This window comes from Lontra canadensis, unplaced genomic scaffold (assembly GCF_010015895.1).
Source record: "Lontra canadensis isolate GAN:19392208 unplaced genomic scaffold, GSC_riverotter_1.0 scaffold279, whole genome shotgun sequence".
Taxonomy (NCBI): domain Eukaryota; kingdom Metazoa; phylum Chordata; class Mammalia; order Carnivora; family Mustelidae; genus Lontra; species Lontra canadensis.
Genome location: NW_022631273.1, coordinates 120,555 through 137,405, shown reverse-complemented (window position 1 = coordinate 137,405; position 16,851 = coordinate 120,555). Strand labels below are relative to the sequence as shown.

Genomic DNA, 16,851 nt, shown 5'->3' with positions numbered 1-16,851 from the left:
AGAGGTTTGGTGAATTTGTTTCCTAATCTTATCTCCTTACTACTCCTTCATGGGGAATCTGAACAAGCCCCATATCTAAAAGATAAGATTTCTTGCATTTTTCAGATAAGAAAACCTGTTCAGAGTAGTTAAGCTAGTAAGTGAAATAAGTGGTCTTTGCCCCCAGATCCATCTGATTCCACTTAGCTGGGGCTCTGAACCTCTCTCGTATTACTGTACTCTGTGTAGGAGAGACGCACATTAACCCAGCAGGAGACTATCTACATTTATTTTTTTCTAGAGGATTTCCTAATTATGTCATCAATGTTTACCGCAGTGGTTAAATTCTTCTTTGTGAATAATGGAATATCTAACCTTTTTTTTTTTTTTCCTGTTTCAAAAAAATGTTTTTAATGAAAATAGAAGTAATTTCATTTGCACTGCTGTAAGAATACGTACGATCTTCTTGTTCCAAGTCATGATAAAGAATGTTCCAGACTGGAAAAGAATCCTCTTTCTTCAGAAGGCGGATGACTATCTGTGGCATTCAGGAAAAATGGGTTGACTTGGAACAGTGTATTAGAAAAAATACATCACAGGCTTGGTCCTGGCGCATGCCAATCTTTCTTTTTTGAGATGATGATGATGATTTATAACAGTTTCTATAGCTAAAAACAAATCTGTCAACCGTTAGGCCAGGTGACAGGATCTTGTCTGTTTCTCCTGGCCTGATTCTGAAAACCAGTTCTGACCACGAGAATAGTAGTCTCCTTACGGCTCTGAGGTGTGGTTGTGTGTGGTCTCTTAGTTTTCTGATATCACAAGGACTTGGTTATAAGGTGACAACATTTAGGAAGCCTGGTCATCGAGCCCCACCTGCCTGAGAATGGCTGGTGGGTTTTTGCCACGGCAGTCTTCACTCCTTTGCTAGAGTCATTAATACACCAGTTAGGTACAATGGATCTGGGGTTGATTCACCACCGTAAATGCGGCGGACGTTGGCGGAGTGCTTGTTATATGGACTCAGATGGGCCCCCTCTCTTGTTGCTCTTAATATATCTAACCTTTTTAATGAATTGCTCTTGTGGTCTGGCATGCTCAGCGGTCCTCATGTGACAATGTGACATCATCCATGTGAGGTTTGGTGGGGGAGGAGGGGAGATAGGTAAAGTCTTGCAGATCAAGGTATCCTGAGGTTATGACTGAGAGAGCTTGAACAAGCGGGAGCGTAGGTCTGGGAACATGCTCTTTCTTCTGGCTTCTAGGCAGCTGCACCAGGAGTCAACAGACATACTGGAAAACTAGGCTCTTAACTCTCCGCCCTTTTTCCTTTGCCAGTCACGCTAGTGCTAGTAAATCAGAGCGTCTCTGTCCTCTGTCAAGTACCTAGCATGGTGTAGAGCACATGGGACGTTCCCTATAAAATTGTTGGCTTTTCCTCCTCTTTTGACTCCCTTCCTGCGGAAGTGTTATCACACAAGTCCTGAAGGGTTAGTCTAAGCCAGGGAGGGCTTATGGAGGACCTGCACAGCCACTGTGCATTGTATTTTTTGGAGTCTGAGTAGAGACCAGATGGGAGTTGTAAAATGAATGAGAGAGAAGCGATCGTCAAAATGAAGTCCAAAGAGGTTGCAGAGGGTGGGGCTGAGAACTGGCTCAGTCTCTTCAAACCTCAGCAGGGAGCACAGGACAGGTAGCTCAGAATTCACTGGAAAGCCCATCTCTGTTTTAGTGCGGAGGAACGGATTACGGGTGATTCTCATTTTTCTTTCTGCTTTTCTGTATTTTCTGATTTTTCTTGAATGAATGTGGATTATTTGAACATTTAATTTTGCTTTTAAGGACAAGAACCTAAGATAGATGACCTCTCTCCCCAGAGGCATTAAGTATTCTAAAGGAAGCCTTGTCCCTCATGGCTTTGGCTGGGGCCATTCACCCTCGTCCTGTGGGCAAGCTGTGGCTCGTTCCTCCATCAGGGATAGTGGGCAGCCTTCGCCGTCACAGAGGTTAGAAAAGTCAGACATCCTTCTGGGATGCTCAAACACAGCACCGTCTTGAGAAGGGATAGGCAGGCCATATAAATGCTGAAAGCTCCATGTATGTTTGATGTCTGGGAAGAAAAAAATCATAAAATTTCAGAGGACAATAATTGCCTGTGTACTGCTTTGCAGATTGTGGCCTATAGGTAGCAAGAGTCTCTTCATACATTGATAATGCTCATTAATTACACGTGAAGTATACTCACTTAAGAATTCACTTTTATTAAATGCCTTGAGCCTCTGTGTCAGTTTGATACTTTCAGACTTAACATACTGTTGTTCGGTGTGCAGGGTGTTAATATGGGGGCTTCTCCTTTAAAAATGTGAAATAGGTAATTAACTTTTTAAGGCATGAAACAGATAATCATTTTTAAGAATATTTATTAAAGGAGATTAACTTAGCATTCATAGCTTTTCCAGCATTGTGGAAATAAAAGGGTATTGTGATTTGTGTGTTTTCCTTCATAAATGTATTATTACCCATACATAATCTTAGTTGACTGGTGTCTTTAAAAATGTAGATATTCGTTAATCACATGCTCCCTGAATGTGTTGGCTGTTTGTCTACAGGCAAAGAATATATTTGAGTGAAAAGAGGTAGACCGTCTTGGGTTACTTCTTATTCACAACAGTGGTGCCTGGAAGAATGTTCGCTAGAAAAAAAAAATGCCCTTCGTTTCTATTTGCTTCACACCCACATGATGGGGCCTGCTGACTTAGTGCTTACTAGTGGTGGCTTCTGCTGTGATCCTTCTGCCTGGCCCTGAACTGAGTGCTCCCTGATCTCCCACCTGCTGGAATATCAAATTACACAGCAGCAAGGCTCATAGGGCGGGATCTCAAGCCTTGGCAGAATAGTTTGTAGAGCGCCAAGGGTGACAGTCACAGCCAGCTCCATGGAAAACTGTTTCCCTGTGACCCTTACTGGTATCACTTTGGATTACTTCTCTTCCTGGCACACGTCAAAACTACTCACTCATGTCCAAATGCCAGACTTGTTGCAGAGTCCAAAGCTTATACTTACATGGCTGCAGTAAAATAAATTCACTTCTTCCATGGCAGCCATGTTCCATTCTCACTCTGACCCTCCCACCTGTTAGAATGGCCTACCCTGCAGAGAGAATGGGAAAGTGAGGCCTTTAGTAGCTTTCCTCTCTATGCCACTCTGGCTGAGGTCCATCTCCACTTTCCCGCATTCTGGTCCTAGCCTCCCCCCTCCAGGGCAGAAGATAGCAGAAGATAGCAGTTCATGACTGTACTAATAACAGAGCTAAGCAGCCAGCCCCATGGGTGAAATGCTTCATTCCACGTGGGTTAGAAGCAATGTCACTGGGACTGGGATGTAGACTTTGTTGTCATTTGGTGATATTCTATACACATAGCCCTAGATTGTGACTAGGCACTAAATACTATGCTTGCATTTTTCCATTAGGATTGCAGTAAGTACATTTTCTTCTAGACTTAGTCTTTAAAATGTTATTCTAAAAGGAATACGTAATGCTTGTAAACTTTTGGAAATTGTCTAAAACTTTAAGATAATGACTTATTGTATGTCAGTTTAAATGATTTGTATTATTGATGTTTCATGATTTATTTTTAATAACCTTGTCACGCTGTTCCTTCTTCCCCCAACTATAGGTATGGAACAGGCTGTTTCTTACTATGTAATACAGGCCGCAAGGTTGGTTTTGAAAGTCTTCTCTAACTTCATATAAATAATGCTTGAGTATAATTTGCTATTAGGTTACTTATTCTGCAGATTTTATTTAATCTTTATTAGGGTTTAATTTAGAGCTCAATAAAAATGATGAAAATCACTAAATTTAAGTGGCTCTAGTAAGAACTATTTTAGGTTCTTTGAAATTTTTATGTGTGTTTTTGATTGTTGGTGGGATATCTATACTAAGGCCATGTCAGATTCTTAATGCAAATCTAATTTGGAACAAGGAATAAACATTTTGTACTGTTTAAATGTGTTGTTCTTAATACTGGTAATTTTGACTCTTTTAAATTGTTACATATTTATTGAATTATTTTTGTACTTAGGTCATCTTAGCTTTAAAAAATACTATTCTGCTATCTTTTTATTTTCCTGGCTACTGAAGTATTTTTCTCCTTCCTACAGTGTGTGTTTTCTGAGCATGGCCTTCTGACCACAGTGGCTTATAAGCTTGGCAGAGACAAACCAGTGTATTATGCCTTGGAAGTAAGTAGTTTTCGATCAATATGGGTAGTATGGCAAACATTCAAAGCCAGTGAAAATCATGATGCTTTCTAACACCTCTTCTGGTTAATCTTAATATATAGGACTAAAAAATTCAGTTTTTTTTTTCTTGGCATTTGGTTGAGTGGAAGGAACCTGGAATTGAGCTGGGGACAGGACTCCCAGGAGATCTTGAGTATTTGGGCTCCTTGGTTCTTTTACTAGTCCCTTGTGGTACCTTGTAGCTGCTTGACTTGCTCTCCAAGTATTTCTGTTAGCTGGAAAATTCTGTGTTTTATAACTACAGTGCCCCAGTGTTCCAAAGAGAACCACTGGGTGCAAAACCAGAGGAACTCTCTTCACGTGTCTCCCCATAAAAATAGGCTTTGTGTCCAATTTTGATTTGGAAAAGAAAGTGAGGAGATTTATGCCATGTTTCAGTAGAAGTATTTGTTTCAAACACATTTGTAAATTCTAGTAGGAATAGATCAGTCTAAGTCTGTAGGAAATGTTGAATTTATATTGGAGCCATTACTTCTATTGGTAAGGTGAAAGAAGCAGTATTCTTTTTATCAAATCACATATATATTCTTCTTTTAAGATTTTATTTTTAAGTAATCTCTATACCCAGTGTGGGGCTCAAACTCACCCCCAAGTCACATGCTCTACTGACCGAGCCAGCCAGGCACACCCTACAGTCTTTTGTTGTTGTTGCTGAATATAGTGGACACACGATGTTACATTAGATTCAGGAGTACAGCTTAGTGATTTAGCAAGCTTATGCATTTGTGCTTACCACAGCTATAGCTCTCATGTGTCCCAGACGACACTATTACAGTATCATTACCTGCATTCCTTATGCTGTGTCTCTTATTCCTGTGACTTACTGATTGCATAACTGGAAGCCTGTGTCTCCTCCCTCTTCCCCCATTTAGCCCATTCCCCACCCCTCCCCTTAGATACATTTCTCAAAGCCATCTCTTTACCATTCATTTTAAATCATTCCCTTGAAATGTACAAATACACAGTTGATCTGAAGGCTTACTGAGGCTTGTTTCTTAAAGTGTCCGATGATAATTTGGCCACAAGTGTTAGACTTCCGTTGCTAGTTCATAACTAGAATTGAAACCTCTTGACTCCCTTCATTCATTTCACTTGACCCCCCCCCCCACCCTCCTCTCCTCTGGCAACCACCCTTCTGGTTCTCTGTATCCATGAGTTTTATTTGATTTTGTTCATTTGTTTTATTTTTTAGGTTCCACATAAAAGTAATACATGGATTTCTCTTTCTCTTTCTTACTTATTTCACATGGCCTAACACCTTCAAGCTTCATCCATGTTGTTGCAAATAGTAAGATTTCAATCTTTCTATGGCTGAGTAGGATTCCTAAATACCTCCGTATCTATCCATAGATCTATAGTATGTATATGCATATTCTTAATATTCCTTATATATATTCCTATATATATAAAGCACAGTATTCATTTATATATATAATGTATATGTATATATGTATTATAGATGTATATATGCGTATACACACACACACACATACACACATACACCCCCTTTACATAATCCCTATGCATTCATCCATTGATGAATACTCTGTTTGTTTCATATCTTGGTTATTATAAATAATGCTGCAGTAAACATAGGGGTACATACGTCTTTTTGAAATTAGTGTTGTTTTTTTTTATTAGTTGCTCTGCCTAGAGCATGAAGAATTTATTTCCATTTTTTTCTTGCCCCCCCCCCCCCCGACATTAAGCACTGTGCTCCCTCTTCCACCCCCTTCTCTATGGATAATAGAAGCACTTTAGAAACACTTGGTCATGTAATAATGGTATCCTATCATTTCTCAGAAGTTGAATTCCTATAAGCCCTGTTGTGCTCTGTTTCCCCATGTGGAAAGCGCTTGGTACAGAGCTGGGCACATCAAGTATGGACTATCTGTTAAAAGTTAGCTGTGGCAATTGAGTAAGCTGCTCTCTTTTTTCCTTATACTGGACATAGTCTTTCGGAATTACAGATGCCTTAGACTTGGAAAGAGCCCCTGGATAGGGCTTACCTGGTCTTCACTTCCCTCCCAACATGAAGAGCCTTCTCTTCTTTCCTTCACTGGTAGCCCTCCATCTTCTGTTTGAAGATAGCACCAAAGACTGCTTCTTACCAACCCTGTACCACTGGACCTGGATCAGTTGCCAAGAGCATTCAACTACTACGGGGTGGCTTTTGCTTTTTTGGGTCTTTCTACTCCTGGATAAACTTCTCCAGTGCCCTGATGTCATACGGTTTCTGGATGCTTTCTGGTTCTGGACTGCATTACATGCATTCCAATTTGTCAGAATCTTCCAGAATGGAATAGAATACTCTACATGTAATCTGACTTGTACTCACTAGTGTGATTTATTTCTCTCTGACCATAAACATTGCTTCTGCTACTCTAGCCTGAGAGTTCATTAATTTAGTCTAAAAAACCCCATCATATCATTGGCTCCAGGAGCAGATGTTAAAATATCTGGCTCTTTTTCAAATGACTCATTGTCATGTCACGTCCTCTCCATTCTGTATTGGTGTGAATCTTTTTTTTTCCCTCTTAAGTAATCTCTGCACTCAAGCTAAAGCTTGAACTCATGATCCTGAGATCAAGAGTCACATGCTCTACCAACCGAGCAAGCCAGGTGTCCCTGCAGATCTTTTGTTAATCTATATTCAAGTCTTTGCTTCTTCCTGTCAAATTTTAACGATACTGATTTTAGCCTACAGTGACACAGTCTAGATTCTTTGACACTCTTTAATCTGTTACTTGTCCAGTTTTGCCTCATCTGGAAACTTAACAAGTATATGCTTTGAGGTTTTGTTTCAGTTCACGTAATTTTTTAAAACATTCATAGAATCTTTTCACACCACTGGGTGTGGTGCATAAACAATGAAGCTTGGAACACTGAAAAAAAAAATAAATAAATAAATGAATGAATGAATAAAAGATTCATAGAATTTTAAAGCTGAAGGGGATGGTAGATTAGACTGACAACAGGCTTTGTTATGTCCTCACAAGGCATTTGAGAGTAGGAAGTGTAATTGGAGTCACTTGGCATGGTAACTTTCGTTAGCTGCAGATCCAGGATGCAAATTCAGGTTATTGGACACCAAAATCTGGACACCTGGCTATTCCTCTGCCATCTCCAGTCTCCTGAGTCCATTTCTTTTCATTGCATCTCGGTTATGTCCCTCACTTTGTCTCCTAACCCCACAGCCTGCCTGAGCCACAACATACACACTTAAACACACACATACACACACATTCGCGGTTGGAAATAGGATTTTTTTCTTTTTTTCCCCTGTATCTTCTCCTTTTTGTTTCAAGTAACAGACATGTAAAAAAATTGTACCAAACCAAAAAAGAGGGCAAAGCATAAAGCTACACTGGTAAAACTGTTTCTCAGTCAATTCCTGCTAATCCCACTTGGTCACACCACTTCCATTTTTGGTAAGTGCTTACACAGTGTGTATTTAATAATCATTTATTTAATTCGACAGATTGATAGGGTTGGCAGTCTGAGGTATTAAAAACTTCCCCTCCATTCTTTAAAAACTGAAACTGTAGCTGCCCATCTTAAGTCTTTTAATCTTGCATTCTCCCTCTGCTGATTTGAAAGCAGCAGCATGCATTTCCTGTTGTTGTCATTGTTTTGGGTTTCTTTTCTTTTCTGAGTACCTTTAAATTTTGAAGATACTATTTTAACCGTAGGTCACTCGAGTGACTCAGTCCGTAGAGTATCCAACTCAATCTCAGGGATGTGAGTTCAAGCCCCACACTGGGTGTGGAGCCAACTTTTAAAAAGTGTATTACTTAACTGTATATTTTCTTAGCAGTGTTGATAGTTGTTTAGTAATTTGAATGTCCCACCCATGATGATGACTTAGAATGCTTTTCCTATCACTTCTACCAGCAATCCTGTCACTGAGTTTAAAGTTTTCATTTCCACCCCGCCCCTGCCTTTTTTTTTAAGTAGGCTCCTTGCCCAGCCCAGAGCCCATAGGGCTCCAACTCTGAGATCAAGATCTGAGCTGAGATCAGGGGGAGTGTCAGCACTAGATGCTTGAACCATCTGAGCCCCCCTGGGCGCCCCTCTGGTTTTCTTAAGCAGGCAGTAATTCTCTTTTCTTATCAGTAGATAGCAAATCATACCTAAGGGCTTATTTTATCATTTTTTTGTGTCCAGTATCATTTTTGGGGGGTCAGACCTTTTATGGCGCTCTCCCTATTTTTTCTTGCAGAAGGGCCTCCTTTTGTGCTTCTAAGAGCCTCAGGTAGTAAGCCTGTTCATTTTAGGTTTGTTGTTATTTTGCCCTCTCTCTGGGGTGGGTATAAAATCTTGGGTGATAACCGTGTGTTCTTCTACATCCCTTCTGGCCATTTTTGATGCTAATGAGACCTCTGATCTAAATTTGGTTTCTCTTACAGATAACCTGGCTTATCTTCTGGGGATGGGGGTATGGTTAACATGTTCTTATCGCTGGTGTTCTACACTTTTTACTATGATGTGCCTGGGTTTAGGTTTGATTTTACTTATCCTATTAGATATATTAGATAGAAGTCTGTTTTCAGTTCTAGAAAATCCTCAGCAGTTATCTCTTTGAGCACTGTTACTCTACTGTTACCTCCGGCCTCTTGTGCAGTTGCTATTTTATGGATTTTTGAAACCTTTCAGTGCATCCTCCCTGACTCTGAACTATTCTTTTATATATTTTCCAACCCCTTGCTTCTCTGTGCTGCATCCCTGGCTAGTCCTCCCTCCCTACCTTACATTCCAAATTCTTTCTTTAAAACAAAGCAGGGATGCCTGGGTGGCTCAGTTGTTTAAGTGCCTGTCTTTGGCTCAGGTCATGATCCAAAGATTTTGGGATCGAGTCCCTCATGGGGCTCCCTGCTTGTGCTCACTCTCTCTCTGACAAATAAATAAAACCTTTAAAAAATAAAGCAAATCAAAACTTTTTTATTGTGAAATATAAAACACATACAAAAAGATGCATAAAATACCACTTGTACAGCTTGACAAATGGTTATAAAGGGAAGACCCATGTATCCTCTACCCAGGACAGGACACAGAACACTGCCAACAGCCAGGAAACCTGTGTGCCTCTCCCACTCCCAGCCTCTCACTCTCCCCTAAGGTCACCAGTGCCCTGGCTTTTATTATAGTCACTTCCTTCCTTTTCTTTATAGTTCCAGCACTTAAGAGTACAACCCTCAGGGCGCCTGGGTGGCTCAGTCAGTTAAGGACCCGCCTTCCACTCAGGTCGTGATCTCGGGCCCTGGGATTGAGCCCTGAGTTGGGCTCCCTGCTCAGGGTGGAGTCGCTTTTCCCTCTCCCTCCTCCCACTTAACTTGCCTGTGCATGCTCTCTCAAATAAATAAATAAAATCTTTATTAAAAAATACAAAATACATGTAGGGATGCCGGGGTGGCTCAGTTGGTTGAGCGGCTGCCTTTGGCTCAGGTCGTGATCCCGGCCTGCTTCTCCCTCTGCCACTCTCTCTGCCTGTGCTCACTCTCTCTCTCTCTGACAAATAAATAAAATCTTTAAAAAAATACATGTAACTCTCAACACCAGAGTTGAGTTTTCATGTTTTTAATACTTTGTATATTAAAAAGAGAAAAGAGAGAGTGAGAGAGACTGAGTTATACAGTATATATTCTTTCATGGGGCTTCTCTCATTCAACATGACATCTGTGAGATTCTCTGTGGTATTACCTAGAGCTTTGACATCATTCCTTTTCATCACCATATGAAAATGCCACGGTTTAGTGTTTATCCAACTGTTGATGACCTTTTAGTTGTTTTCTCTTTTCGTCTCTGATGAAAAGTGCTGCTGTGAACATTTCTGTATACCTCTGCTGTATCCATCTTGCTGCGGCAATAGAATATGTGTATCTTCCCTTTGGGTAGAGGACTGCAGACTGTTTTTCTCAGTGGAGGCAGCAAGTTAACTATCACCTGCAGTGTATTGGAACGTCATCTCTTCATCTTGTTGCTTCTAGAGTTGACCCCACCTATTATACTCTTAAATTTGACTCAGTAACTTCATTTCCACCATTTTTAACTGGTGTTTGTTCATACCCACCTTATCTAGTTTTATTTCTCTCTTCTTTTGCTTCATAATTTCAGGGCCGTTTTTCAAAAATGGAAATCATGCCTCAATTTATCTCTCTGAATTCTTCCAGCACTGACTTATTTAAAGTCCTTGTCAGATTAAAGTGACTTCTCTTCCAGCTATTAAGGCTTGTCGACTGATTTTGTGATAATAGATTTCTTCATGTGTTTTGGACTTTTTACTTCCCGTCTCATCTTCTATTAAGCCATAGCGTTTGTCAGCAAATAGTTCTCCGTAGGCAAGCAGGAGAGCGCCACCTAGCACCTGGCTTCGAGCACTGAGGCTGATACTATTCCTTGTCTTTCGCAAGCAAGCCACATTGGACCCCTTTCCCTTGGAGGAGCTGGCTCCTGGCCCCCACTCCTGCTTCCTGACGCATACAGAAAACTGAAGCAGAACCTCCTATGCTTGTGGTCTCAACCCCTGCTCAGTTGTGCATTTCTGTTTCTGTATCCCTCGACCGCTGCTCTGCGTTTGAGTCAGCATGTGGTGTTTTAGTGTTCCCTTTTTACATTTTGCCCTGTTATCCTCTGTGTCTAGAACAGAGAGAGGGGATTTTTAAAGTGCAAACTTACCATTTCTGATGTGGACATCACCAAAAGAATTCTTTTTTTTTCCTCCCTCCTCCTTGGCATGTGATTCATCTGGTCCTGATACGTTAACCTCTGTAGGTTCCTATTTTCATTATCAGTAAAAAGGAATTGGGACACATGATCCTTGAGTTGTTCTAAGACTTTAAAACTCCTCTTAAACTGCTTCAATTTGTCCCACTCATTCACTAGAAAATTTTCCTTTTTATTATTTTTTTTCCTTTTTATTCTTTAAAGACTTTTTAAAGTAGTCTCTGCACCCAACATGGGGCTCAAACTCAAAACCCTGAGATCAAGAGTCACACGCTCCACCAACTGAGCCAGCTGGATGCCCCTGCTGGAAAATCTTTCTTAGCGGTGGAAGAGGTTGAAGCAAAATAGAGCAGTTGAGTAGGTCTGCCTTTTCTCTGCCATCTGTTAATAGGATGCCATCTTCCTTAAGCTGTGCTTCTCCCTTCTGTTGTTTAGCTTTTTCTAAATATTATTTCACAAAACAGAAATCCTTTAGGGGCCTTTAATATTTATGAAGTTGAGATTACTTAGGATTTGAGACTTGCATATTCTGTATTATGTCACTGAGATGCAAGTTCCCGGAGGCCACGGTACTTGTCTGTGTGCTTCACCACTGTTGGAGCAGGCTGGCATGGAGTAGGTACTCAATAAATACTGTTTACATGCCAAATCCTAATGCCATTTTTGTCTTTATAAATATGAGTTGCAAAGAGGACTTCTGTATAGTCCCCCTTGGTTTCTTACGTCCTTTCTCCCATCTCTTCTTTGATAGGATTGATGATAATTGTGTTGAGATTTCCTTTTTAGAGTTTTTCATCTTTTTTTTTAAACAAAAGATTTTATTTATTTATTTGAGAGAGAGAACACAAGTGGGGGGTGGGAAGGAGTAGAGGGAGAAGCAGACTCCCCAGTGAGTGGAGAGCCTGACACAGCTCCTGATCCCAGGACCCGGGGATCATGAACTGAGCACCACCCAAGTGCCCTGAGTTTTTCATCCTTCTTAAGCCAGATACTCCATTTTTGGTATAAGCCTATATGTTAGTTACCTGTTGCTTTGTAACAAAGGTAAGTGGCTTAACTCACAAAGCTGCAGTCAAGGTGTTGGCTAAGGCTGTGGTCTCATCCAATGCTCCGTCTCCTTCTAGGCCCTCTCACTCAGATACTGACTGAGTTCAGTTCCTTGTGGTTGTAGCACTGAGGGCTTCAGTTTCTTGGTTGTCAGCCAAAGGCTGCCCTCATCTCCTAGAGGCCACCCACAGTTCATCTCACATGAAGACCCCAACAGAGGACCCCTGTACTTTTCTCAAAGCTAGCAGGGAAGGGAGAGAGTCCATACAACAGCCGTGGTAATCTTTGTAGCTTAATCATGTATCCTGCATCATGGGTCCCCCATCGCCATTGATGTGCTGTTGATTGGAAGCAAGTTCGAAGTCCCACTGCGCTCAAGGAGAGAGGATCCCCCATGGGCAGGAGGTGGGGACCATGGAGGCCACCTTAATTAAGGATCTGTCTGCCATAGCCTGTAAACGTTGTTCATGGACTTTTGTAATGTAATTTCCTGGAAAGTATACTTTCTGAGCGGTAAATCCTTTTTATCTTAATTTCCTAACTTGTTACTGAAGTATTAATAGTATAGATTACATTTTAAAAATAATGGTCCCCCGGTTTAACTCTAGGTTTCTGTTCTCTCTTCTGTGTAATTAAAAATGCTATGGAGTTAGATTTTGCATTTGTAATCTTAAACACAAATTAAGTACAGTATAAATTATATACACAGATGCATATTACTGTCGCATACACAAAGCTATGTTTACTGTGCCTAATGGATGATTTTAAGCAATTTGAGGATAATCTTAATTTTATGTAATTTTTCTCCATACCCACTGATTTTAACCATAACTGCCTTGTATCATACAACTACGCCATATCCTGAGATGTTTCCTTTATGTGGATACTGTTCATGGCAAAGAGCTCTTGAGGAAAAGTATATTTGTCTGCTATGACATTACATCAGATATACTTTATTATCTTTTGTTGTTGTTGTTAGAGAACACGCACAAGTATAAGCAGGGGTTTGGGGGAGGAGCAGAGGGAGAGGGAGAAAGAGAGTCTTTTTATATTTAAAATCTTTATAAAGATTTTTATTTATTTGTGTGTGAGAGAGAGAAGGTGCACAAATAGGAGGAGCAGGCAGAAGGAGAGAAGCAGGCTCCCCACCGATGGGGGACTCGATCCCAGGACCCCTGAGATCATGACCTGAGCTGAAGGCAGATGCTTAACTGAGTGAGCCACCCAGGTGCCACCTACTTCATTATTTTTAATCTGCTCTTCTGATAGCCTGTTTCTTAGCCTTCCAATTAAGAGGCTATGTATTTAGTTGTTTTTTAAAAGATTTTATTTATTTATTTGAGAGAGAGAGAGAGAGAGCGAGCCCAAGTAGGGTGGGGAAGGGCAAAGGGAGAGGGACAAGCAGATTCCTCACGAGCAGGGAGCCCTATGTGTCCCTCACCCCAGGACCCTGAGATCACGACCTGAGCTGAAGGCAGATGCATAACCAACTGAGCCACCCAGGCACCCCTAGTTTTTATTTATTCCTCGTGTCCTATTCATCATTTCATTTAATTTTCTTTACTACACCTTCTCATTTCTATTATGTCTTTCTTAGAGTACAGCTATTCATTTTCTATGCACCTTTCCCTGGGTCAAGCCTTCGAATGAGAGTTCATTCATGTTTGTAGACAAAACACTGAAGTATTGGGTCTTAATATTTAGGAGGTAGTTGATGGTAACTTATTTGATAGCAAGTAGATGGTCACCGTCTATCATTTTAGGCTTCTGTTCCTGTACCCTTTTTTCCTGCCCTTCTTGAAAGCATTATACCATCTTCCACTTTATTCCCTGCCTCTGAATTCAGAAGACCACATCTTTTGTGAATTCGGAGGTTTCTTTCATTTTTATTAATTGTTTAGAAGGCTAGCTAATACCATGTATTATGTCCAGGTACCAAAATTACATTCTTATTTCAGATGACTGTTTTTAATCTACCTTTTATTTTCTTATATTGAGTTTACTTTTTTGCTTATAGGCAAACATTCCTATCTATATACTCCTGATAACCAAATTCAAAATAATTTTCTTCTGGAGCTTTGAGAGTGGCTTTATGTATTTTTTTTCTTTTGTTTCAATCAAAGTGATGCCCTCTGGCTCATGACCAGTTACTTTTCATGAAAACCTTGATATTCCTTTTGCCAAAACAAATTGCTTCCTCTCCAAAAAAAAAAAAAAAAGTATCTAAGCATATAGTGTACTGCCTCTTCAGTGGAAATGAGGTTTGTCAGTATTTGGTTTCCCAAAGTATAAAGTTCCACTAGCTGATAACCACAAAACCATTACGCTAGACTTGTAGCCCAGCAGCTGTTTGAAGTTCATTAGTTTACTTACCTGAATAAAAACTAGCATTTAGACTCAAAACCTGTTCATCTGACTCCAAATCGTATGTTTTCTTCCTTATTGCCACAGCCTCGTCCCCCACCTTCCCATCCCTTAGTGATTTTGTTGAATAATTACTTTGTAGTTAGCTTTTTTGCTCACTTTTTTTTTGTTGCTGTTGCTTGATTGAGGAACACTGGGTGTTATACACAAACAGTGAATCATGGAAAACTACATCAAGGACTAGTGATGTAGTGTATGATGAATAACACAATATCATCATCATCATATACTGTTAGAGGAAATGTTTTTGAAAAAAACTTCTAATATGGCCTCTCCTGATAACTCGAGAGATGAGGCGGAAGTGTTTTCTGGGTGATGATCTACTTCATAGTTCGACAGCAGTCCATAGAACAGCAGATTGGATAGGTTCAAGGGTGTGCTGGAGGGCTCACTTCTTTGCCCTCTCTCATGAAAAAACTTCTCTAATGACCTAGGTAAAACTATGTTTGCATTAGTAGACTTCATTTATGATACTTGTCAAGGCACCAAAGTTCACATTTTTAAATGGTATCCATCTTGGAGTGTCATGCATTAAGAAATGCTCAAAAAAATCTTACAGTAGTAACATACATTCTGGGCTTCCTTTTCTTTTGTAGGGTTCTGTAGCTATAGCTGGTGCTGTTATTCGCTGGCTAAGAGACAATCTTGGAATTATAAAGACCTCAGAGGAAATCGGTGAGTATGTTCTAACAAAACAGAATCTAAAGAATGAAAATTTTTAATATTTTACCTTTGCACTCTGTTAGTACTTGTACTTTGAGCCGTGTGTGACATTAAATGATACAGATTCCCATTATGAGTTGGATTTATACATAAAAGACTATTTTGTGAAGATTTGGAAGACAACAGATTGATATAATTAGTTGTGACTCTTAATAAACTGGCAAGGTAGGGCATAAAAATTACTCACATAATTTGAACAGTGAAGATGGCCAGAGTTTGCAGGTAAAGTAGTACAGTTAACATTTACCTGGTGAGAAAGAACTTTAAGTCTCAGACTGAGCAGTAAAACCCTGGTGCCTATCGTTTAACTATTAATATGACTATTTTTAGTACGGATAATTATTTTTGAACTCCTCTCCCCACTCTTTGATCTACTTCTTTACATCAGCCTGAAGGTGAAACAGTCAGAAATACACTTCTTACTGGGGCTGCACTGGAGACTACTTCATCTCGTAGTCAGCCACTTTAGAAATAGTGGAAATGAGTCAAAATACCTGAATGAAATGAGTCCAGTTCCTTTATTTCTTGGCCTGGGTTACACTGTAGTGGGAGGTGTTCAATGTGGGGAAGTTTGCTTCTGTTGCTCCTAGCTTACGTCTTTCATTCGGAACATTTTGCTGTACTAGTGAATAAGAAATCAAAAGCCCAATCCTAATTTTTTATGCAGATGTGTTTATTGATTAATAGAATATTTTAGAGTGACTTTTATTTCTCTCTCTTTTTTTTAATACTAGAAAAACTTGCTAAAGAAGTAGGTACCTCTTACGGCTGCTACTTCGTCCCCGCGTTTTCCGGGTTGTATGCACCTTACTGGGAGCCCAGTGCAAGAGGGTAAGAGTTGAATATGAGATGTCCTTTTACAGGTCTTGATTTATTTACTAAATTAGCTAATAGCTAATTGGCCACTAGTTTCCTGTCTATTTCCAAAAGATTTTAAAGTGTTGAGGAAACCTTTTCTGTTTGGAGAGCATTAATTTCAGAACCTTTAAATTGCAAGAAGTTAGAAATCATCTGACAATAAGCCCCTGCCACATCCATGTTAGTGTTGTGATCTTTTTTCTTCAAGGCCTCTGCCAGTCATGTGTCCAGCGGACATCATCCAGATGAATTTTAATTTGGTGTTACATTATTGTCTTATGTTCATTTGGATCCTGGACTTTTTCCTGTGTGGATGCAAGATTGTGGACCAGAAGAACTTTCTAAGCTGCTCAGTGTTTATGTCCAGTTTTTTTTTTAATGTGCATTTCCCCCCTGACCTTGTCTGTCTACCAAGGTCAACCTTTCCATATTCAGGAAATTTCAGATTGATGACTCGTATACTCCACTCTAATCTTAAAAATCTTCGTGTGTATTTTTAGGATCATCTGTGGGCTTACTCAGTTCACCAATAAATGCCATATTGCTTTTGCTGCATTAGAAGCTGTTTGTTTCCAAACCCGGGAGGTAATAAAGGCTTTTTTTCTTGTACTTCGTCCACTTTTATCACTTTCAAATGAATTCTATATTAATGCTGGAAATTTATTACATGCTTCATTATTAAATACCTAATCAAAAATTAAGCCTTCCTAAGGTCTCTTCTAATAAATACAAGTTTCTCCCCTTTTTCATAGCTGTCATGACCTTCTGAGTTCCTGTCATCTGCCAGGGGCT

The 16,851-nt window shown here is 40.0% G+C and overlaps 1 protein-coding gene across 1 annotated transcript in view; it reads left to right on the top strand.

Moving 5' to 3' along the window:
* Positions 1-16,851, top strand: part of LOC116862620 (glycerol kinase-like) — a 72,918-nt gene that overhangs the window by 45,205 nt on the left and 10,862 nt on the right. Inside the window, exons 11-15 of the mRNA XM_032849975.1 lie at positions 3,657-3,699; positions 4,144-4,224; positions 15,075-15,153; positions 15,936-16,032; positions 16,560-16,644. Coding sequence (XP_032705866.1) covers positions 3,657-3,699; positions 4,144-4,224; positions 15,075-15,153; positions 15,936-16,032; positions 16,560-16,644 — 385 coding nt within the window. The remainder of the gene's footprint in view (positions 1-3,656; positions 3,700-4,143; positions 4,225-15,074; positions 15,154-15,935; positions 16,033-16,559; positions 16,645-16,851) is intronic.